General features: G+C 35.8%; 2 protein-coding genes across 9 annotated transcripts; both read right to left on the bottom strand.

Moving 5' to 3' along the window:
• Positions 1–8,946: 8,946 nt before the first annotated feature.
• LOC306898496 (receptor-type tyrosine-protein phosphatase eta) lies at positions 8,947–14,447 on the bottom strand. 4 transcript variants are annotated; one of them, XM_079464010.1, is made up of 11 exons: positions 14,230–14,447; positions 12,341–12,943; positions 11,877–12,146; positions 11,446–11,688; positions 11,034–11,315; positions 10,520–10,777; positions 10,334–10,408; positions 10,139–10,216; positions 9,922–10,019; positions 9,669–9,768; positions 8,975–9,550 (listed from the first exon to the last, which is right to left on the bottom strand). In XM_079464010.1, exons 1-10 carry the CDS (start codon positions 14,258–14,260, stop codon positions 9,700–9,702), a joined length of 2,007 nt encoding a protein of 668 aa, XP_079320136.1. In that variant the 5' UTR covers positions 14,261–14,447; the 3' UTR covers positions 8,975–9,550; positions 9,669–9,699. The 4 variants fall into 4 exon arrangements, 3 of the variants coding, with proteins under 3 accessions (XP_079320135.1, XP_079320137.1, XP_079320136.1); XM_079464009.1 differs by having other exon boundaries at positions 8,947–9,550; positions 10,139–10,408; XM_079464011.1 differs by lacking the exon at positions 14,230–14,447 and having other exon boundaries at positions 8,968–9,550; positions 10,139–10,408; positions 12,341–12,498; positions 12,681–12,785.
• A 66-nt stretch (positions 14,448–14,513) lies between these two features.
• LOC306897353 (cellular tumor antigen p53-like) lies at positions 14,514–20,530 on the bottom strand. Of its 5 annotated transcripts, none has more exons than XM_079461995.1 (11): positions 20,328–20,530; positions 19,550–19,667; positions 19,291–19,351; positions 18,944–19,153; positions 17,967–18,153; positions 17,006–17,118; positions 16,782–16,891; positions 16,562–16,686; positions 15,945–16,045; positions 15,740–15,843; positions 14,514–15,591 (listed from the first exon to the last, which is right to left on the bottom strand). In XM_079461995.1, exons 2-11 carry the CDS (start codon positions 19,615–19,617, stop codon positions 15,513–15,515), a joined length of 1,158 nt encoding a protein of 385 aa, XP_079318121.1. In that variant the 5' UTR covers positions 19,618–19,667; positions 20,328–20,530; the 3' UTR covers positions 14,514–15,512. The 5 variants fall into 5 exon arrangements, 4 of the variants coding, with proteins under 4 accessions (XP_079318121.1, XP_079318122.1, XP_079318120.1 ...); XM_079461996.1 differs by having other exon boundaries at positions 20,267–20,493; XR_013786999.1 differs by lacking the exon at positions 20,328–20,530 and adding an exon at positions 17,270–17,319 and having other exon boundaries at positions 15,071–15,591; positions 19,550–20,169.
• Between the last annotated feature and the right edge of the window lie 1,878 nt (positions 20,531–22,408).

The following is a 22,408-nucleotide window of genomic DNA, read 5'->3' on the forward strand; positions in this document are numbered from 1 at the left end:
TGTGTTGTGGCTGCCCAAAACAGCTCTGTTAGGATCAAACTGAAATATATAGGATATTTAATTGTGCTAAAGCAGACGCATCCTTAAAAGCATTTAATCTTCAAATACCGATGAGTCATTTGAAGACAAGGTTTGGTATGTTTTACAGGCATAATATACTTGATATTTTTTAGGATATAATATATTTTTATATTAATTCTTTCACTATGACCTTAAGCAAGTGGAAGGGTAGAGCATTTGTGCAAGTGCCAGAAAATGTGATCCTTGAACTTCCCAAAGACCACTCATCCTAACAGAGGCCTAATGTTAATAGTCATGTTAATAGCAGCATGAATAGCCTATGACAGTTTGCATCACATGACTTTCTCCAGGGTGTGGGCTGGAGGCTGAAGTGCTCTGCACACTGATAGCTGGCAGGAGATATTCATTTATACCCCAGGCCTCTGTCACCTCAGTTTGAGGCATTTGAGGTTTAATGTAGCATGAGTGGTTGAATGATATTTGCAACACATGTGAATTTCAGCTGTCTTGGTGTGAAATGCGATTGAGATTTGTATGCAGTGTGCCTAGTAGCATTTTATGCCATTGTAGATTTCAGACTGGTATAGTGTTACATTAGTCCATTTATGGCTAACATGCAGTATGGTAATATTACATTAACTTTACATTTATGCATTTATGCATTTGGCAAATGCTTTTATCCAAAGCGTTCTTGTCAGTTTGGTTTGTTCCCTGACAATCGAACCCAAGCTATTGGTTGAGCTACAAGGACACTATTCCTAGGCACTAATCCTAAAGTAATCCTACTATACTGACTACTTATATATGGTACATAGTTGTCAAAATAAAATAAATATTTCAAATGTATATAATATATAGCAGTTTTATTTATTTTTCAAATCACATATCTGATATCATATATCCACCCGGATTGAGGTCTTTTGTAAAATCCACAGCTGTCGATCACTTCATTGCTGTGGTCTTTTCAAGTTTACTTCACACATCTTGGTCTCAGACGACTCACTGAACTTGACGTGAACCCAAGAAGACTAAGATAAATTAAGTTGAAATACATTTCACAAAAAATTAATTAAGTTGCAATTGGTCTGCAGCTTTCCTTACCATTGATTCCAGATGTAATTGTCTGTTTGAAGTTAATAGCAAGCAAGAGAACCCTTTTTTCAATGTGTCTTTGAAATCGCCATTTTTAACAATCCTGTAACTACTTTATTTACGTATGTATGTTTGATATTTCAAAGTGTTTGGATCTGTACAAAATAAGACCCAAAAACTTAAGTTGCAACACATTTGATTTGTTACAATGTTCAACTACATTATTCGTTCAAAATCAACTAACAAAAATATATACATGCTATATATAAATATAAAGCTTTAACTAATATTAACAAACACATCTTCATTCTGAAGGTTTGCAACTAAATATAATTTTATGTTCTACATTATTTATTTTACAATATTATATTCTAGATTATTTTATTTGATGCTTCAAGTAATAGCAAAATTTACAGCATGTTAGCTAAAAGCTCTGACTAATAGACTGTTTTAAAAATCATCTGACAATGCATTTAGGGATATCTTTTCACACCCATAGACGCCAGCAGGACCCTCGACTACCACGTTTAGTCCAGTATGATCAAACCCAATCAATTGACATCCATTAAGAGGGGATAGATTGTCATTGTAAACCCAGGCCTCTGTCGAGCACACAAACATGAATTGAATCCCATATCTGTCTCCACTGAGCCACATCCATTAGCCTAGTATCAGTTTCTTTTATCTTGTGTTATTGATTGTTCCTAATATCTTTCACCAGATTTGTGCAATAGTCTGAAAACATGAAGTCTTTGATGTATTGGGCAGGTTCGGAAATTCCATTGGGGGATAGAATTCTTACCCTGTGGAACAAAGGGTCATAGCATTTCATTTGTATTGCCCAGATTTGATGTAATCGATGAGATAGCATGTCAAATAACAGTTAATCTCAGATTACTAATGCATGTGTATTGAATGTGATTTTCCAAGTAAAATCAACGTAAATATATTTATTAGATGCGTACAACATGTTAAAACTGTATTATTTAGCCAGAGTGAAAAAACTGCATTTTGTACACACAGCGCCATTAAAAAACTACAATATAATGATAAACAATGATCAAATTAGTTTGCATAAAAATACAAATGAAGAGTTTATTTCCAAAATGAGATAAATATTGTGCATTCCAACTAATGTCAATCAAACTACAGTTGGTTTGTTTTGATTTAAACCATAATAACAGCTAACTAACACAATAAAACACAATTAAAACATGATAACATAACAAAAAACATGATCATTTTGGTAACAAACTCTTCAAATATATTTGCTTCAAATTGACCCTGGCATCACATGTCTGGTCTTCACATACTTATAGATTTCTAAATCATAAAGTTGTGAAAATCCGCTCCTCATAGTTCCTAAGTCTAATATTTATGTTTTTATGTGCTGTGTCAATGACAGTGCATTTGATACATTTAGAGAGCATCTCTAAGAGTATGAACCGCCATGCTTTACCAATTTAACCACAGGAACACTATCCCGAATGGGAATGGGAATAACAAAAACACTATGGTAAAATTGAAAACATGTGCCTAATATGCAAACTCTTTCAAAAGCTGAGAGAGTTACCCCAGCCTGGGGTAACTTAACCAAACGCCTAAACCTGAATGTATAATATATGCCCTTAGTTGAACATATCTATATCACTCAGTGATAGTTTGAATGGAACCCAATGGATATGTGTTGCAATCTCAGACATATTCTTGTAGAGCTGGCTATTTTCAACTCATGTTTTTTGAAAGGCTAGTAAAAATATAATTATTGATGTTTCTTTCAGTCAGTATTTTCTGAGAACACAGTCTCTATTGGCAATTTCATTCAAGAGAACTAGGTCTGACAACAAAAATAATTCATAGGAATAATGTCACACATTAAATCTGTGACAACTAGGATTTTAATCAACGACTCATTCAGTGAGTTATTACAGTCAGTCCTTGAATCATTAAGTCAACATGTTTGTTCAAATCAGACCTCACTCCCAAAAATGTTCTGGATATTTGCTAAGAGACATGATAAAAATTATAATAATGTAAATAATGCACTTTGTTGTCAATAATCATTTCTCGCTTCCCTTCTTTTCTTATCATTCTAAAAGTGATATAAAACATTTTTATACAAAATTACAAACAAGATTTTCAAAATACCTTCAATACAAAGATGGAAAATGGAAAGATAACGTGGATGTTCAGAGAACCAGACAAAGAACCTTGCAAGAAACTTTATTTCAAGAGTACAATCCTGCCTTGATTGAAATGTTGGTTGCGTGGAAAATAATTAGACTGGAAAAAAAAATTCTTTTTGCATAAAAGATTTCTACAAATGAGAGGTCTCTAGAATAATTCCATACACATAATAAATCATTACCTAAGATCTCTTTTACGACTCCAGGATCTATCATCTCTGAAGATGAATTAGATACAAATTGTTGATCAAAGAATACAACGTAATAGAAAGAGTACATGAGATGACACTATATGGTCATCATGATCGTAATGATGATGAATTCATCTTTTTTTGTCTGTTATTTAAGAAACATGGCCTCAGGGCTTCACCATCAAGGTCGACACAGCCCATTGTCAAAACTATTCAGACCAACATATCTAATTTATTCTAAATTAGGGAGGTTAATATAAAGAACACAATTTAATCTAAAGATACGAATCATGTTTTCCACAACAGTGGACATGAGTCATTGAATATATTAAAGCATATATCCATAATGCATGATAAGCCTTACAGGAAGTTAATGTATGCCTTGTAATGCACCTTATAAATTACAACACTTGTCAATTCATTGTTACATTTTTAATTTGGTTATAATTCTTTACAACAAACGTTTTGAACAATTATAATGCATCATACCCTCTTATAACCCTTTACCATGCATTGTGCAAAAGCGTTTAAATAAAGTGTGACAAAGATGTTTGATCTTATGAAACTGTTGTAAACTGCTTACAATTTATAATTGACCTGTTGGTAATGTACATGAACTTTGCATATAGATAATGTTTGTGTTTTTAATTGAAAAAACGTTGTAATTGATCATTTAAAAGCAATACCATATAAAACCAACAATGCATCAACATTTAACATAAGTATAAATTGTGATGGCTATGGGAGGATTACTATAAAAATTGATAAAGAGAGCAAATGGACACAATTATTACATGTAAACAATGTTATAATATAAAAAAATCTGTCGTGTCTGTATATAATGGGATTTAATTACTTTTTTATTTTAATGAACATAATGATCTGTTAAGTAGTTTATGAAATAACGTTTGTTATTGTTGTTATTTAAAGTAGGCCTACTATTGTTTCACTATATCCCAACAGTTACTTAAATGCAAATGTGAAAAAAATACACAAACTCATTTGAATTATTAATAATTATCAGATTAAAAATAATAATTTTGTGATTTGTTTTGACTGCATATCTGAAATTGCACTTTAAATAAAGATTCGGAATCCACTTTGTTGCAAAAAAGGGGAAACGTTTTTATTTTAAGAAACTAGGGTCTAGGTTCTTACATCGTTGAAATCATTTTTATCACATTTGTTTTTAATAATCTGCCTTTAGCATGTTAGCCTATACACATTTATTTTATCAATGCAATATGAAAACATTATATTTCCAATTTAATTATTATATATTAAAAGGTAATTTAACCCAAAAGACTTAAATTACATTAGGGAATATTTTATCAGTTAAAATAATCACAGACCCATCTGTTTTGCCTTGAGGCAATTTCACGTCAAAGCGCATGTTTTGGAATACAATTTATAGCCAAATTACCCTTAAGACTTTAATCAAAATTTTGAAACAATTTGTTTATATCAAAATATTGAAAGCAAAATAGAATGCTAAATGTCAGCAGCAGTCTGCAAACCATGCAATGTGGCATTGAATCACCTCGTGTTATTTGGGTCTTTGAGCTTTTCGCCGTGTTATTTATAACACAGGCAACGAGGCAAATATGCTCCAGTTGTCTTTACAGTGGAATGAGGTTATCATCAAAGCAATCGCATGCATTCCTCGCAGACTAAGTGGTTGAATGCACAGGTTAACTGGGACTGGATCTTAAATGGTTATGACAGAGGAGGCAGCCCACTGGCTTCACGCGGCGGAGCAAGTGACCCGAAGAGAGCGAGTAACCCTTAACTTACTTCACGGGCCATAATTACACCTTTTTATTGTACTTGAATTATATACATTTGTATTGTTCCATTTATTGTACATCTTTATTTTATTTGAAATAACCCGTTTGCACTAATAAGTTAAGATGAATAATTGTATTTGATCCTGTTATAATGTAGACGCTATAAAAATCTAAAATCCCTTTTGATTTTGCATGAAGCCTTTATTGCGATCAGAATACACGCCAGCTTATTTGAACACACAGCCGAACGGTTTATAAAACGAATCCCAAGTTATAAAAATAAATGTTAATTTCGTTGGGCTAGTCCGTACGCATACAAAAAACAATTATTAATTAATACTTTAATGATTATATCGATTATTTAGTGACAGAGCGATGTTAGCCTACAAGAACTCCAGTTTGAGCTATAAACATCTTAAAACAAAGAATTTCTCACGCAAACCCCTTTACACCTTCACTTATTAGTCTATATTTGTATTTTAGGCCTACCAGTTATTTAAATGTACGCCAAAATGCATACAAGATATGGCTGAGGTATACAATTTCGGCTAGAAAACGTTCTTTTTTATTTTTATAAATCAGAGTGCAAAATGCATCAAAAAAAATTACACCTCGCCATCGAAAATACTGAAATAGTTACTTGAATTGGAAAGGTACAAGTATGAAGATGGGCTTCCAGGATACATCAAGGGAAACGGCATCAAGCATCCCTCCCATGCAACGTTGCCAACACTTTCTCTATATAAACTGGGTAACTGCAAAGTCTTTGGAGGATCAGGTGTCACGTCTTCAGGTGAACAGGATCCATCACAGTCCGTAGATAACTGCCGCTTCAACTTATTTCGACGGTTTTGAAACCATATTTTCACTTGCGTCTCTGTGAGATGGAGAGAGTTAGCAAGACACGTTCGCTCGGCGCTGCTCAGGTATTTTTTCATGTCAAATGTTGCTTCCAACTGAAAAATTTGTCTTTTGGAGAAAATTGTGCGCGTTTTCTTTTTTGTTAGTGGTTTGGGTTTTTTGACGCTTCTCTGTTCGCTGTGGTCCTCTTCGATGTCCCTCGGGCTTTCCGTTTTGTGACACGTGCCAAACACTCTTCTCGCATCCTCTTGTTCGACTTCATTCAAGTTGAAAGCGATGACCGGCTGCACTGAAAAGATACAACAACGATTATATACTAAGAAGCAATGACACAAATAAATGTGAAATTTTGAAAGTAATGCAAAATAGTGTGGTGCTGTTGCCTACCTAATTCGTCGGTATGTGGTGACCGGTTCCTTCTGTTTTTGCTCCATTGATAAGCGACTTCTAGTGTAGCCTTCGATTTTGCTGAATTGATGTGAAAAGCATCTTTATTAAGAATGTTGTCGATGGTGAATTTTAAAGAGGCCGGTCGGCATAACACGTTCTCTTTGCTCATATTTCCAATACGGTTTCCTTTCGGCGGAGATTTGTCTCACCGGTAGCGTCTAGATCTTGAGTAACAAAACACCATGGTGCTGTCTGGTCAATAGGTCTGAAGTCGATGTAGCCTAATAGACCTTATATCAGAGGTATTGCTATATTAACTTTCATTGGCGCTGCGAAGGGCAAACTGAATGACGCCCACATGACGCGGAATACGTATAGTTGCATTGGACCTCACCACCTTTTCTCTTTTGCAAATTTAGGAAAATGTTGGATCATTTAGTTTCATTTATTCGGAATAGGTCAGCTTAGTTTTGCACATGCAGGTTGGCTGTCTTTTACTGCAGTAGGCTTATATATAGGCATTGTCTTTTAATATTTTAGTCACTGATCGATGCGTTGTTTTACATAGACTAAAGACGGAAGAATTTGCCGTGTTTGTCTAACATGAAGCACAGCAACACAACATCTGCAAGCCCGTAGGCAGGGGGGGTTCGGGTGGTTCGAACGAACCCCCCTCACTGCCAAAGGTCCAGAATTTAAGTCGGTTTTTTTCATGTGATTATTGTCATCATTGTTTTAATCAATGTGTGACAAATTTCTGTGTTGTTGTTTCCAATTAATATGATTATTATTGCAGGACGCGTGTGTGTGCGTGCGCAGACAGAGAGAGTTCTCGCAATACACTTTTCAAAGCAACGTGAAGAAGCATCGCCTCTGAATGATGCGGGGGTTATATATATAGGCCTATATATATATATATATATGAATGTGGCCCGCCCACAGATTTGGACCGGCCCTCTGAACAATGCCTTATAGTGTGTTCACACCAAACGCGAATGAAGCGTTAAGCGCAAGTGATTTACATGTTAAGTCAATGCGAAGACGGGATGACCTACTTGCGGCGCGATTCGTGCGAATGACGCGAAATGAGCGTTCGCGTGATTCGCGCGAGTTGAAAAATCTGAACTTTGGCGAAAATTCGCGCAGTGTTAACCAATCAGGAGCTTGCTCTAGTAGGGCCGTGTGCGAGCGTCAGAATATTGCCTTTCAGACCCAAATTTCTCTAAGTTACTCACATAGCCTAATAATTTGTTAAATTCATAACGTACCATTGCGATAGAACTGACGCGCGAACCATCGGAAAATTTCAAAGAGACGACAAAATGGCCAAGCGGTTGGGAAAGGTTAATTAATATGCATAAGAAAATGTTTTGAATTTGAGTAGCACTAAACCATTAACTATTAATATACTATTATACCATTAGGAGGCATAATAAATACATTTCAAATCATAATTAAATCTCCACAATAATTCAAGTAGTACCTCCGGCCCATGTAACTTTCTGTTACAAGCCGACCCGGCCCCCCATTAAAGACGGAGAATTATGTGGCCCTTGCAGAAAAAAGTTTGGGTACCCCTGGTCTACAATATAAAAGCCATATAAACGTAGCATAATTATAATAATAAAACATAGCAAAGAGGCATTGAGAGAGAGTCAAGAAATGATGATGAGAAGAATTATTATTAATATTTCAGTAAAGTTCATTAAATCTATTCTGTTGTTAGTGTGGTCTTTAAACTTATGAACTGTGTATGGACTGACAAGAGTGTTACACGAGGAAGCAATTTAACAACAATGCAATAAATATTTTAGGTGCATCAAAAAGGTGTGTTTTAATAAACTCCCTGCAAATAATCAAGTAAAAATGTGTAGGCTAAATAAAATAAATCAGTGTACAAGCAGTTAAGGAAAGCTTCGTTCACAGCGCCATAAACGTAGCCTTCCCTTTTTTATAGCCTGATTGTTCAATTCAATTCAATTCAATTTTATTTATATAGCGCTTTTCACAATTTGCATTGTTCCAAAGCAGCTTTACAGGCTTTTGTTAAAAAGGCTTGTCAAATCATATTTACTTGTTTAACTATGAGAAAGTTTGTTCATATGTATTTGCATTGATCGAGCTCTGTCGATTTTTCAGGACGGAAAAGTCAGCGAGGTTGTGAAGCCTTTTAGTAGAATGGGAACTGCAAGTGCTTTGCTGATAGGCCCTATAGGCCACTTCGGCAACTACACGTATAAAATACACTGAAGTCAGATTCCAGAACTTTAAGTTTAACACATTTGGCTATTTCTGTATCTGTAAACCCCCAAAATTACAAAATCGGTTCACTGCTTTACAGAAAACATTGACCGGAGATTTGTTTTGTATTACTAAAAAACTCTTTATATCCACACACATGTAGTCTGTCCCAAAAGTGAAATTAAAACTGTCAGTCAGTTTTTTTGCGACGTTTTATTTTAAATGAAAACCCAAACAAGCATACATGCAAAGTTGACGTTTACAACTATTTTGACAGAAAACTAAAAAACACTCAAACTCAACAATTTAACTAGCAATGTAAAAAGCTGTGGTATTAAAAATTAACTAGTACAATATGTGACTAAACAATAATATACAATACAAAACAATTATATATTGGTAACTATCAAGAAATATTTGATTCCTGCCTGCAAAGTTTAGGACCATAACCACCACTACTATACACCCATCCAGGCCAAACCTATTTCAAATTCAGTTATATTTTATTTCTAGTTTTTTTTTTACAATTTTGCATTGTTGCAAAGCAATACAAACACATTTAAAGAACATTATTACAGAAAAATGCATGAAACTATTTCATGATTAAAAGATAAAATAGTTAAAAAAATTTAAAATTATAGTTTAATTTTAATAACAAAACCATACACAACTGAAGAATGGTGGTATGTGAGGAGCTGGAATGAAATACAGTTGAAACCTGACTGATGGTCTGCGATTTCTATTTTCTAAAGTAAATGTGGGTTCCATCAAATCACGGATCCTAAAAAGAGGGTCAGTTAAGTTAAAATTATAAAGTGTAATAAAGTGCAAATTTGCTGTTGTTGTGCCATTACAACATTACAAAACACTGCATCATCAGTCATGCTGTTTTTACAAACCAGACGTCTGCTGTAGCGATGGTTTGTGACATCATCTTCTGTCTACCATTTTGAGGTTCCAGTTAATCCCAGTAAGATTCCCACCAAAATATTTTTTGAGCTGAAAGAAAGAATGGAGTAAATTATTAGATTTGAGTTACTCTCAGTTTCACCTTTAGCACTTCACGAATAAACAAGTCCATGTGCATACATGCGTGGTGGTTATGCTGTAAATGTGTATTGCTTTGTAAAGTTTGCTGTGATCATCCCTCACCTCCTCCAGTGTATTATCCTGAACGGTACTGTTGTTACAGTAAAGTGCAATTTGACTGGAACACAACATCGCAAATCTCAATGTCTGGGTATTAGGCTCTGAAATAAATATGGAGACATCACCAAATATACATTGATTCTACACAAAAAATACTGCGGTTTATGAAGTCTCAACAAATATGATAAAAATATGATATAAAATGATAAAAGAAATCTACTCGTCTCTGCAAATGCAGGGGCTGGATCACTCGACAAATTGCCAGCCACAACTGTGACTTTGAAGGTATAAGTTGTTCCTGAGTTTAAACCAACAAAGGTAATGTTTTCGTATGTTTGATAAACTGTTGTAGTTTTCCAATAAACAGAGTGACATGTCACATTATATTTTATATTTGAGGCTCCCTCTGACTTGCTTGGAACTCCCCAGGTTAGAGCTATGGAAGTTTGATTAAGAACAGCTGCAATAGCCCATGGTGGTCGAGTAGGTTCTGCGAATATAATGAGTTTGTTCATTATTTTATTGATGAAATATGAATTGGATGAACAATACAAAGCAGATGGGTCAGTAGTCTAACAACAATACTGACAATATTACTTACTAGTATGGATAGATTTTTGAACAGGTTCACTTTCCAGTCCGTGTTTCTCTGAAAGGGTGGTGACTGTCACGGTGTACTCTACTCCTGCTTTTAGCCCCGTGAAATTGTAATCTGTAGTCTTTGTGATATCATTTGTTTCTTTTAAGCCTGCTGCTTCAATGCTCACTCTAAATTCTTTATATGATCCATTTATTGTCCAATTGGCGAAAATGTGTTGGTCATTAGCAACTAAATTCCCAAGTTCCACATTTTTGGGACCTGCATGCAAAGTATTCAAGGAAAGTATACATTGCAAATGTGAAATGTAAATATAGAAAATATTTGGTATGCTCAAGACACAAGTTTAAAGGACAAAACGGAAGTGGTATGATATGATATTGATGTTTGTCTGAATAAAATCTCGACATTCATTCATTCATAGCATCCTAATGAGTCTTTCGTATTCCATTCCATTACAAAATACAGAAGAATGCATAAAAATAAACGAAGAGTATATTTTTAAGACCACACTTACGTGTGTATGCTTCAATTGTAACCATTTCTCCAGATATCGTGTCGTTGTTTGTTAGTGCTGCCACACACAGAGAATATTTCTTGCCAGAGGCTTTATTTTTAAAGGTGAAATTTGTGACTGTTGTGTTATAGCAGTTTTCGCACTGGCCGCAACTGATGCATTCACTTGTTTCATAAAGACAAATACGGTAACTTGAATGCAATCCTTCAGATTCACTCCAGTTAGCTGTGATGTCTGTTTGAAATGTATCTGCTGACGTTAGATTCTGAACACGTGAAGGCACTGAAAAACATTCCAATAAAAGGCATTAACCTATTAAAAACATGGACCTGTAATGTTGACATTATTCACATATAGTAGAAAGCACGATGTTTCATGAGGCAATTTGATATTGCTAACCATCTGCACTTACAGGTGAAATTAGAGTAGGTTGCCGACACACTTTTGGTAGTCTTATTCACTACAGCAGAAACGGTGAAATCATACTTTGTCCCCGGTGTAAGATTCTGAATCACAATTTTATTTTCCTTGATTTCATGTGGCTTGTGCGTGCCTTCTATTAAGTAAAAATCACAGTTTCCAAGATGACTCCAGATCAGTTCCATGCTAGTAGTAGAGACATTCGTTGCACTCAGGTCATAAACATCAGATGGGGCTGTAAGAGATCACAAATCTTCTCATTGATATTGTAAAAGCACCTGCTTACTAAATAAATGTAAAATGCAGATAAAAACATATCCTAAAATCTTTTTATTATTCCATTAGCTGCATTATCAAAACAAGATTTGTGTGCTTCAAAATAATGCACCGTGTGATGAACTTGAAGACAGCAGGTGTACTTACAGGTATAGAAAGAGATATTCTGAGGGTTAAGATCCCTGCCACATTTCACAGGGTACACCTGGACATTGTATAGAGTTCCTGCCGTGAGGTTCTCCAGTCGTTTGCACAGTTCAACAGTTGTCGAATTATTAATTGTAGTGTTCTCTGTGACTTTCACGACATCGTAGAAATATACAACATAGTGGCTAATGTTCCCTGGTCCTGAACTCCACTCTACAAATCCCTCACTTTTGGTCACATTAGAAACTTTTATTTCACCAAAAAATGTATCTACGGAGGGAAAGATGTTGTGTTATAATTGCACAACTATGGGCCAATCACATATGAGGCTCAATTTATTTTTATTTGAAATGTAAATCCAACATAAATACCAAGACATTTCTTAAAACGTCTAAAAAGATTTCCTATTATCTCAGACTTTATTTGTGATTGACATTTAAACTAGCTTAAAAAAGATGCCTTACCATCATAACAGATGAATGGTAGACTTTCATTGCATTGTTTTTCCTTCCACATGCCAAAGCTGAGCAGGGCCACACAAGAATCCTCAATATATTTTTCAGCTTTGTGGTCACATGTTTGTGTTTTATTAGAGGTGATATTAACAGTGGGCAGCGGGGTACTGTATGAAATGGGAGGAGTTGGATTGACCAATGGCCCAGATATATTTTTAAGCTCATTAAGTGTCAAATTTAGGCAAGTAAGTATTTCCATCACTAGGGGGCACTGTTCCTCTGTGTTGTTCATTTTTTGTTCCATGGTTGAGTTCGAGGTATTATTTGGAGTTAAAGGACATGTTTCTACCTTTGGTACAGGATGGCCAGGATACCAGTTCTGATATGTAACGGGGTCACCATTGGACCACCTGGACCACGGTATGGGGCCGTTCAGGCTGCTGCGAAGTCCAACCCAGAAATCCGAACTGAGGTTTTTCGCAATATCTTGGATGTTCCAACAAGTGAGGGTCGTCAGATCTTTGAAACAGGCCTGACAGTGTAGCCTGGCTTCATCCCATGTGGTGGCATTGGACTGGCGAAAATACTGCTGCCCTGCCCATACTTCTGAGCCTGGTGTGATCCATTTATAGGAGAGACATCATTATTTTAAATGCATTTTACCAAATGGTCACTGTATTCTGTTTTTAAAAGCTTCACAACTGTTAATGTTTTACTGGCCATGCTTGTTACTGTACATCCAATGCAAATATCAGAATAATTGTTCATCATTCGGGTTCATCATACATTTTGGTTATGCAAACTTAAGGCGTATACAGGTTATAACAGGAAGTTTTTTAAAGGTTGTAAATGCAAATCAAATAGCATCTGATACTAAAGCTTGAAATGTGGGCTAGTGCTCTTGTAAAGATGCTTGCAGAGGTTAAGATATATTAAGAATGACACGTCTGTGGAACATGGAGACACATTTGACAACATCCTAAACTAATGCATTCATAGTAATTGACTTGTTACTGCTAAAGTATTGAAGTCCCCTTGTAGTCTTTAATTTAACCCTTTAATACATCTCTTGGTCATAAAAAATATTTAAATGTTTTTTCAATAATTTTTATGCTCTGAAATAGTTTGAATGTAACTATGCACCTTTGCTTCAAGTCATTTAGCGGACGCTTTTATCCAAAGCGACTTACAAAGAGTTCGGGGAGGAATAAGCGATATGTCATAAAAGAGCAATAGTACATTAGGTGCTAATGCAAAGTTCAGATGCATAAATATGGAAATTTGTCCCGCCTCCACCCAGTCACCCACTGATCGCTTGGTCTGCCTGTGTGATTGTTGTTGATGTAGAAAAGAGTTTATTAACTCAGCAATGAGAATTTTATTTGACAGCACATGGTTTATCTTAAAGTCTATTAAAACAACATCATATATATAAACAACCTTAAAAAATTACCATAGGGGGATCTTTAAGAAATTGTTGAGTATAGCCTGTATTCATTAATAATCTATTGATCACTGTGCTAAAGTCAATTACAAATATATTATTAACATAACATAGTTAGATTAGATAATACTGAATTATTATCAGATGGCTGACAACATTCAGAGTAATGGTATGCATCTTTCATCATTACTAAATATTACCTTCCAAATGAAACTTTGTCTGTTATATACATTTGTCTTTCAAATCTTGAATACAGTCGTTCCATGCTTTTTTGTTGAATGGTTTTGTGAAAACCAAAAACACAGAAATAAACGTGCAAAAGAATGCGATCAAAGAAGCGAACAACCTGTACCTCTCATGATGTTTAATGTAAACTATACAAATATTTAAAGCTGTTCTCTCAACATTTAAGTTACAAATAAAGGTAAAGACATCTGACAGTTTACACACTTACCCAGAAGAAGTGCCAGCCACAGTATACGCATCTTATAAGCCTCTTGGTTTCACCAACCTCAGGTCACGGCAGGAATAGTGCCTTGTTTTGAAGTGATAGAAAAGGTCTTTATTGTCAAAAAGAAAGGTAAATTTAGTTAATGTGACCTTAATAGATTCATTAAAACGGTCACTACACTTGTAACTTCTGCTTGTCTATGATCTTCCCGATTCTGCAGTGTGCTGTTTAACAACTATCTAAACATTGCAAATTTGCATTGTACACCACAATATGCAAACAGTTTTCATGTACGTCAAAAATGTTTTAATTAGTTGCAAGCAGAATTGCAAGTTAACTACATTTACAGGGATTAGAGGATGACCATTTGCCTTTAATACAGATGCTCATGAAATTTTAGTTCACACCATCTGTACCCTTTAGAAATTTTACAAGCCAGCCACCCCATCAATTTCTTGTACTAAACACGGCTGAAAAATTAGTTTAATAACATCTTAAAATCCTTGTTTTGGCATACAACCATGACAATATAGCAACAAGTTAACAACGTTTGTTGTTCCACAGTAATAATATCAATTTCTTGCTTTCCTGTAGCTCAGTGGTAAGAGCATTGCGTTAACAACTCATGTTTGTGGGTTCGAACCCAGGGGATTGCAGATACCTATGTAAAATGTATAGGATAATGCTATGTAAGTCGCTTTGGATAAAAGCGTCTGCCAAATGCCTAAATGTAATATTTCACAAGTAATATTTGCATTTTCAGTGGGTGTTCATATATTCTGTTAACCCTTGTGCTCCTGGAAGCCCTATGTAAACATTTTACCCCGATTATGAACGAGCAAAACTAAAGAAGAAATACATTTTTATTCTGATATTTTTCCAATACAACTTGCAGATTCCAAACAAAGGACTAAAAAGGATTTTCGATTTTGTGTAAAACTAAATTCATCTTAAAAAGGTCAACCTAAAAAACCCCCGGATATAACAATCATATGCAAAAATTGAAGATACTACAATATAAAGGTGTCTAGGCGTGACCATAGAAATATGGCAATAACATTTATTTTAGAACTTATGCAGTATTTTATTTCAATGACAAAAATAAGTGAAAAATTTGTTAAAAACATACATATTCAATACAACTTTTTTGGTACAAATTCAACTCAATACAAAAAAAGCCCTGCAGAAGACAAGAAAACAGAAAACAGTCTGATGTGTGCACAGGAATGTAGCTTTAGCATATATGCTTAACAAGTCTCACATCACAATCAAAACGGTAAAAAAAATTATTCGATATCACTTTTGACAAGCAGTTTCTTTCCAGCTTTTGGTTGAGCGCAGGGCTGATCATGCTTTTTTTGAGCCCTACAAGGAAGAGGAAAACAAATTAATTTGCCATGCAAAAGCAGATATGGTATGGTAATAACAAGAAAGAGGAACAGAATAATCAATGAAATCTTTGTGTATTTGTTTACTCAATTGGCAACACCCAAAATGGCTATCAGAGTAATACCGTTTCATTCCGTATTTCTGCTGTTCCGCCTCTGGCATCACGGCCATCAATTCCAAACTATGGTTTATGGTCCTTAACATCTCGAAGCGATCCTTGCCCCGAATCTAGGAAAATGTTGATTGAGTACAAATCCTTTCACTGTGTGCAAAGATACATGCTACATAAAACTGCATTGATTTTATAAAACAATTATTTTGTTACTCACATGCAGAATGTATACATCATCATCGCTACTGCTGTCATTCTTGATCTTCTTGGACGCAGAATGAGGTGTGGGAAGCGACCCTTCAAACTGATTCTGACGTTCTGATGTGAAAAATGGATGGAAAATAAATACAATAAATACGTTTCTGTACACACAATGCATGTTAATATTATTATTTAAAAACAAATAGTCCTAGTCCTATCCACAAAGTGTTAAAAACAGGGCCACAAGTATTTTCTCCTTTTTTTTATTCAAAAATGGTGAATGCAATTGCAAATTCCTTGCTTTTTTCATTGCTTTGTTGTAAGTTGGGCCTGACAATGGACAGTGAATATAGTCCCACCTCTTTTTTGTTGCTTACGTCATGTGGTAGAGAGTTGTTTTTAGAGGAGGAGAGGATCTTTATGTTTTTGATTCAAGAATACAAAAAAATAATGGTGTACACGGATAAATCATTTATAATAAACACAGCAAACACTGTCTAAAACACTTTTCCTGTTTGATTTCATGGTGACGTTAAAGAAGCAACATTATAACAAGTTCAAAAGCTTTCAACAAAAGTCATGTCTGTCAACCCATTCAGCTTACTTTCAGTCCGCTCATTTCAAATCGCTTACTTCTCTTTGTCCCTGTAACTTTCTCCCCAGTAATGCTCTTAACATTCTCCTCTTCGGATTTGCGATCACGGCCCGGGCAGGCACATATGCGAACTTCAAAACACTGCCGACCAAGCACCTGTCCGCTATTAACACAGAAAACAAACATTTGCTCTGGTCTCCAGTACCAGCACAACTACGAAACCAAAAAAAAGAAAGTAAACGGAAGAAGTGGACTTACTCGTACGTTTCCAATGTCATGATAGTTAAAATTGGACGTCTGTTCATACCACCTATGCAACTGCTGTTGCACATATAATTCAGCAGCACAGTAGTTGCCATGGACCCCAGCTGGAGAGATAACCAAAAAAACATCAAAAACAAATAGATACCTTTAAAGCAGTCAAATCTATGTGAAAACCGCACAGCATATCTCGACCTTTGACAACTGTGGTGACAACCTACCTGTGGAGATACGTATGGCAATGTCACGCTGTGTCTTTTTGTATACAAATCCTTATGGTATTGGGCTCCCGGGTTGCCCTCTACACGGATCAGATGTTTACGCTGAGAAACATCTGCGGAAAGAAAAAATGGAGACAATCGTAATAGACACACTAGTGTCAATAGCGCGACAAGTCATTACCAAGCTGAAGACATTATTACATTTCGCTTAACAACTAGACTTTTCAAATAAAGAAACTATACAGTATTGATAATGTATTTTACCATAATGAAATTTGGGAGCAAGATCTGTACCCAGTTTAAGATCAGTGGACCTGTTGTTTGGAAAAAGCAACAAAAATGCAAGTACGAAAGAAATAAATTCCTGAAGCTCTATATTGAGAATAAATTGTTAAAACTAATGTATTTTATACCTTTTAAAAGAGTAAATAAATGTATATATATCGTCACTGTCAGAATGAAGATTAATATCTCCATTTTTATTAATTAACTTTTCATAAATCATCACTATTGGTCCACCCTTCATGTTTGCCTGTGGGTTTACCAAATATTTAACCAATAAAGTGTACAAAGAGCTTTGTGTGTTTGACAACTATATTAAAATGCTATGTTTTTTTATTCCTTTCCTGTAAAGTGGCAGTTTTACAAGAGACAAGCTTTCAGTCCGACAGCAACAATATTATATTAAGTACTATATAACACTATTTATTATATTCAACACTGAACTAGGAAAGTTCTGTGTAGGGCAACTTTATTTCCATTGCAAAACAGATCGTAAAATATCCTGTCTTGGGCTTGGCCTTTGATTTCTGTAGAAATTATATGTTGGTAAACAACATTAAACACTACTGATCAAGACATTTCCAAAAAACTTCAGTAAAATACCATTATTTCTGAACTGTTATGTTAAAAGTTTGAGTTAAAGGCAGACAAACTCAAAACAAAAATTGGAAACACACACCTTCACTGTTTTCAGCTACATTTTGGTGATGTGGACATCGGATCACCACCTCGGAAACATGTTCAGATTTTTTATAGATCGCTGTGGCTCTCAACATAGCACCCTGAGGTGGTTCTCTCCCAACCAGCACATCCGCAGGGCAAGTTTTTGCAAGCTGACAGTACAGTTTATTCAGCTTCTGAGAATACTGTAGAGAAAAACACATTTCAAAGCAGAACTATTCTTATCTCTAACATAAAAAAATGAGATTCCAGCGCATATAAATGTCTGGATAAAGTAAAGTACTGAATAACTTGACACTTTGTGTTTGAGAAACAATGTTGCAGCTAACAAAAAAATTATTAATTTATAATATAGCTTTCTCTCCTTAGGACTTCTATTTCCCCGTAGTTCCCTTTACCTCCAAAGCTGAAATCTTTTACCTAAAACCCACTATGAGGTGGTTTTACAGGGTGGGGGGTCTTAACCCTTGCCTTGCAATACACGTGATGTAGCTATAGGACATGCCCGGTCATGCTACGTTCCTATTGTCATCCCACAACCTTATTGGCTCCAAAGGGTTGACTTGATATTCACTCTCCTTCCAAGCGAAACAAGACTTTCTGGTAAAGAATGATGTCACACTTAGTTTATGTGCCTTCTAATTAAAAATGTACTTCTGGAACTACAAGAAAAGACTGAAGAACAAAACGCATGGTAAGAGAACGCAAGCTTCTTCAGAACTGAGCATTATTGTATGGATCATTTTCAATCAGCGTCACATTTTAGTTATCTGGTCATTCTTATAGATTTCTCTTGATATTCCTAAAGAAAAGCGCAGTCGTTTTTATAAGAAAATATACTGATACTCCTTGACTTATGTTCTAGAAGTTTCACGAATGAATGCCACATACATCTTCATTCAAGAACAACCCATTTTTAAAAATCCATTTCAGATCCATTTAATAAGAAGCATTTTCGTTTTTCTCATAACTCACAGTGGACGTGGCAGACTTTGCAGTGCTGGACTGATTGAAGCGTAACTTGAAGTCATACTCTCCGGGATAGTCGGTTGTAGAGGGCACTACAGTGGAAGGAGGAGGTTGGTTATCCACAACTGTGGCCACACTAGCGGACGCATCGGTGGTATCATCGGTGTCCGTGAGAGCAAGATCAAAATTCTCTGCAAAACTTCCTTCGGGCAATGCCTGTAGTAAAGCAGAGGGTTCGGATTTAGGTACAGTCGCCAGTTTTTTTATTTCATTCTGTTACGGGTTAGAGAAATGTCAATTATCAGCAATAAAATTAATGTAGCAGTTAATGCCAAAGGAAAAAAACTACTTACTGCACTGAGCCAAGCATCGCTGTTTGTACGAGGTAGATCTATAAGCAGATTGTTTAATCCTCTAAGAAAGTGAAAACAGAGATTATAAAAAATAACTCGTGTTACATGAGAAGGTATATTTCTAAAAAGTAATGGTATGAAACGAATCAGTTAACAGGAAATTACATGCAAAACAAAAATCACAGAAATATTAATAAACACATTATTAACAAACAAGGGTTTAACATATTTTTAAATTATGACACTTGCTTGGACGTACATGTCCCCCCATATCTGCTCAAACTTGTCATCGCTTATGGGCAACTCGGTTGACTCTTTGTAACTCATGGCTCTTGTCCCCTGCAGCCTGCTGAGGGACCACAAGAGTGCACTGGAGACTAGGGAACAGGAAAAAGACAGGTTTTTTTCTATTATGCATTTGAACAATATAATTACAGGCAAGACAACAGACAAGTTGGAACGAAATACAACACAGAAGTGCATGTCTAGAACGTTATTAATTGTGGAAAACACAACATGGAATCCAAAAACGGAAATGTTTCTATTGAAAGTTAGGTTGGTAAAGCATAATGCGGACACGAAAATCCGACATTTTCCGATATCAAAATCTGAGCTAACAAATGGCCCGCGCTCGAGTGGTTGGGGATTTCCACAGTCAAACAACACCAAAACAAAGGAAGTCACAAAGGCAGACAGTAAACTTGACTTGGTTATCAAACACACTTGCGGTCGGAGACACATTACAGAAAATTGCCGAAATTAACAAAACCATCGATTGTGTTGCGATTAAACATTAGAAAACAAATAAATCAGAGCTCTGTATTTAGAAATAAAAGAATATCACTTCGCAGCAGGCCTTCGTCTAATCTATCGGAAACGCCTTAACGCAAAACCTCGTCAGATAACCGGTTAACTGGAAAATAAGCAACAATCGCGTTATTATAAATCACACTGCTTGTTTACTTTAAAATATTACATTTGTTGTTTTTAGATCATTGGTTGTAAGACGAATTAAAACCCGCGCACTGGAACAATACCTCGCCTCTAAGTGAAGCTTTTTTCCCAAGTCTCCAAACTTCTCCCGAACTCAATGATAATATTATTAAAGAAAATCAAACATGAAAACGCAAACACGTGTTATGTTTGCAAACTCTCATGCACTTCCCTCCATAGATATCAAAACTAGATGCCGCTTCGACCTCTACGGGCAGGCACGTAGACGCGCCCGCCATCTTGGAACGGGCCGCTGGCGTCACTCACAGTACGCTAGAATGCCACAACAATTCCCGAAAAGTGCACATAGCCTTTCGTTGTTGTCATGTGTTAGTGTATGAACTATAATATTTGAGTTTATGCAACAACAAATAATAATACACAGTGAGCTTGCTCTTGGGCGTAATAAAATCATTCATTACGAGCAGATAACAGAATTAAAGATTCATAAATAAAATCATTTTAAGATTGACAGCTAAATAACAAAATCCTTCCAACCCTAACCTGTGGATAAAAAACGTTAAAACAGTTACAAAAGTAGACCGGTTCCACTGGAGAGTATCAGAATTGGCAACACATACCGGTTCGCACCGTTCCAATATGGCGGACCTACGTATAGCAGCCCATAGAAACAGACGCTAATGCGGCGTCTAGTTTTGATATCTGTGCTTCCAGCATTCACAAAATCGAAAGTAGGGTAGTCACGTGTGCACGATCACGTGACAAACCGGAGCCGCATTATTTGAATTCCCGATCGGAACAATAAAGCAGTTTTGTCTTAAAATGACAATTTAAGGAAACAATAAACGCTCTGTGTCACTGCAAGTGATATGTTAAGACTATCGTGAACGAAAGAGATATTAGATTTTTTTAACATTACAATATTTGGAGGTCAACAGTCGGGCAAGGTTCTCTGATAGCTAAATTCCACAATTGCCCCAGCTGTGTTCTGTAGATTAACATCATTTCATCTGCTGTTTTTATATAATTCATATTCATACCCCTTGTATATACTTTGTATACACATACTTTAATACTTTACGACTTTCATTGATATGCTATAAAATCTGCTTCACATCACCGCAGATACTATAAAGAAAAAAGCATGGCATCATTTATTATTTAATATAGGCCTACATTTTTACTTTATTTAAACAAAATAGCCTACAGCTCTCTGTGCTAATGTGGGTCTATTCTGTATTTCGTTGCAATTCTCTATATCTGATTGCAATTTTACATTGATGCTAAAATACTTTTTTCTGAAAAGTAATATTATTGCATGTAATACAGTTCATATTTTTTTTTAATTATTTGAAAAAAATGGGTAATTTAAGACCAAAGCTATTCCATCATCTGACTCAGATGACATCTATGTGACTATTAGATGGTCACGCCGCTTGAGAACATGGCCATGGTCTGGATGTCCGCCTCACTCTTTTGATCCAATGATCTTTCAATTAACCTATACCTATTAATACACTTCTAAAAAAGCGACGTTGGATATTTCGAGTAATGAAAACCATTTCTGCAAGAGATCCACATTATGTAGCAGTGTAATCAAAATATTATTTAAACATCTAATGTCTACTGATCAAAGTATCTGCATTATGAGAACAACTTCAATGGATCTTGTTTCTTTGGCTTTAGTGAGTGAGGCACACATGACTCTGGCTGGGGCCCTTAGTTCAGCTGACTGGTGTCGGGTTCACCCGCTCTTTCTAAGCCAAGAACATCAGAGGGAGTAAACTGGGAATAAAACAAGGGAGTGAGGGAAGGTGGTGTGTGCCGGGGGCGTGTTAAACGGCTGGGGGTGTGTAGTGGGCAGAAAGGCAGGGCTAATAAACAGAGAGAACGTCAGCAGACATTTTTCCATTGCGTCGCTGACGGCTTTTGTGTCGCAGCGAGGATGAGACCCATTACCCTCTATTCGCAAATCACAGCTTAAAAAAAGAGGCCCATGCGTTAAGATATAAATGGTACAGTCCACAATTGAGGACCACCTGTTGCCGGGAGGGATTCTTTTGGTGTGACATGGGAATGAGTTGCAGAGGGGGGTATAGGCAGAGTTTGTGACCCCGCAGGCATGTGTTCTAAAATAGTAAGGGATATTTGTGATATGAAAAGC

This window comes from Barbatula barbatula (assembly GCF_947034865.1).
Source record: "Barbatula barbatula genome assembly, chromosome: 1".
Lineage (NCBI taxonomy): Eukaryota > Metazoa > Chordata > Actinopteri > Cypriniformes > Nemacheilidae > Barbatula > Barbatula barbatula.

Excerpts from the sequence above, each read along its gene's own strand:
- LOC306898496 (XM_079464009.1), bottom strand. The coding sequence starts at position 14,260 with ATGCGTATACTGTGGCTGGCACTTCTTCTGG. Across the intron at positions 12,944-14,229 it reads GTGGCTGGCACTTCTTCTGG|GCTCAGAAGTATGGGCAGGG; the intron begins GTAAGTGTGTAA and ends GGATCACACCAG. Across the intron at positions 12,147-12,340 it reads ACCATTCATCTGTTATGATG|ATACATTTTTTGGTGAAATA; the intron begins GTAAGGCATCTT and ends TTCCCTCCGTAG.
- LOC306897353 (XM_079461994.1), bottom strand. The coding sequence starts at position 20,031 with ATGTGTCTCCGACCGCAAGTGTGTTTGATAACCAAGTCAAGTTTACTG. Across the intron at positions 17,119-17,966 it reads TGTAGCTGAAAACAGTGAAG|ATGTTTCTCAGCGTAAACAT; the intron begins GTGTGTGTTTCC and ends TTCTTTCCGCAG. Across the intron at positions 16,046-16,561 it reads AGTTACAGGGACAAAGAGAA|AACGTCAGAATCAGTTTGAA; the intron begins GTAAGCGATTTG and ends TTTTCACATCAG.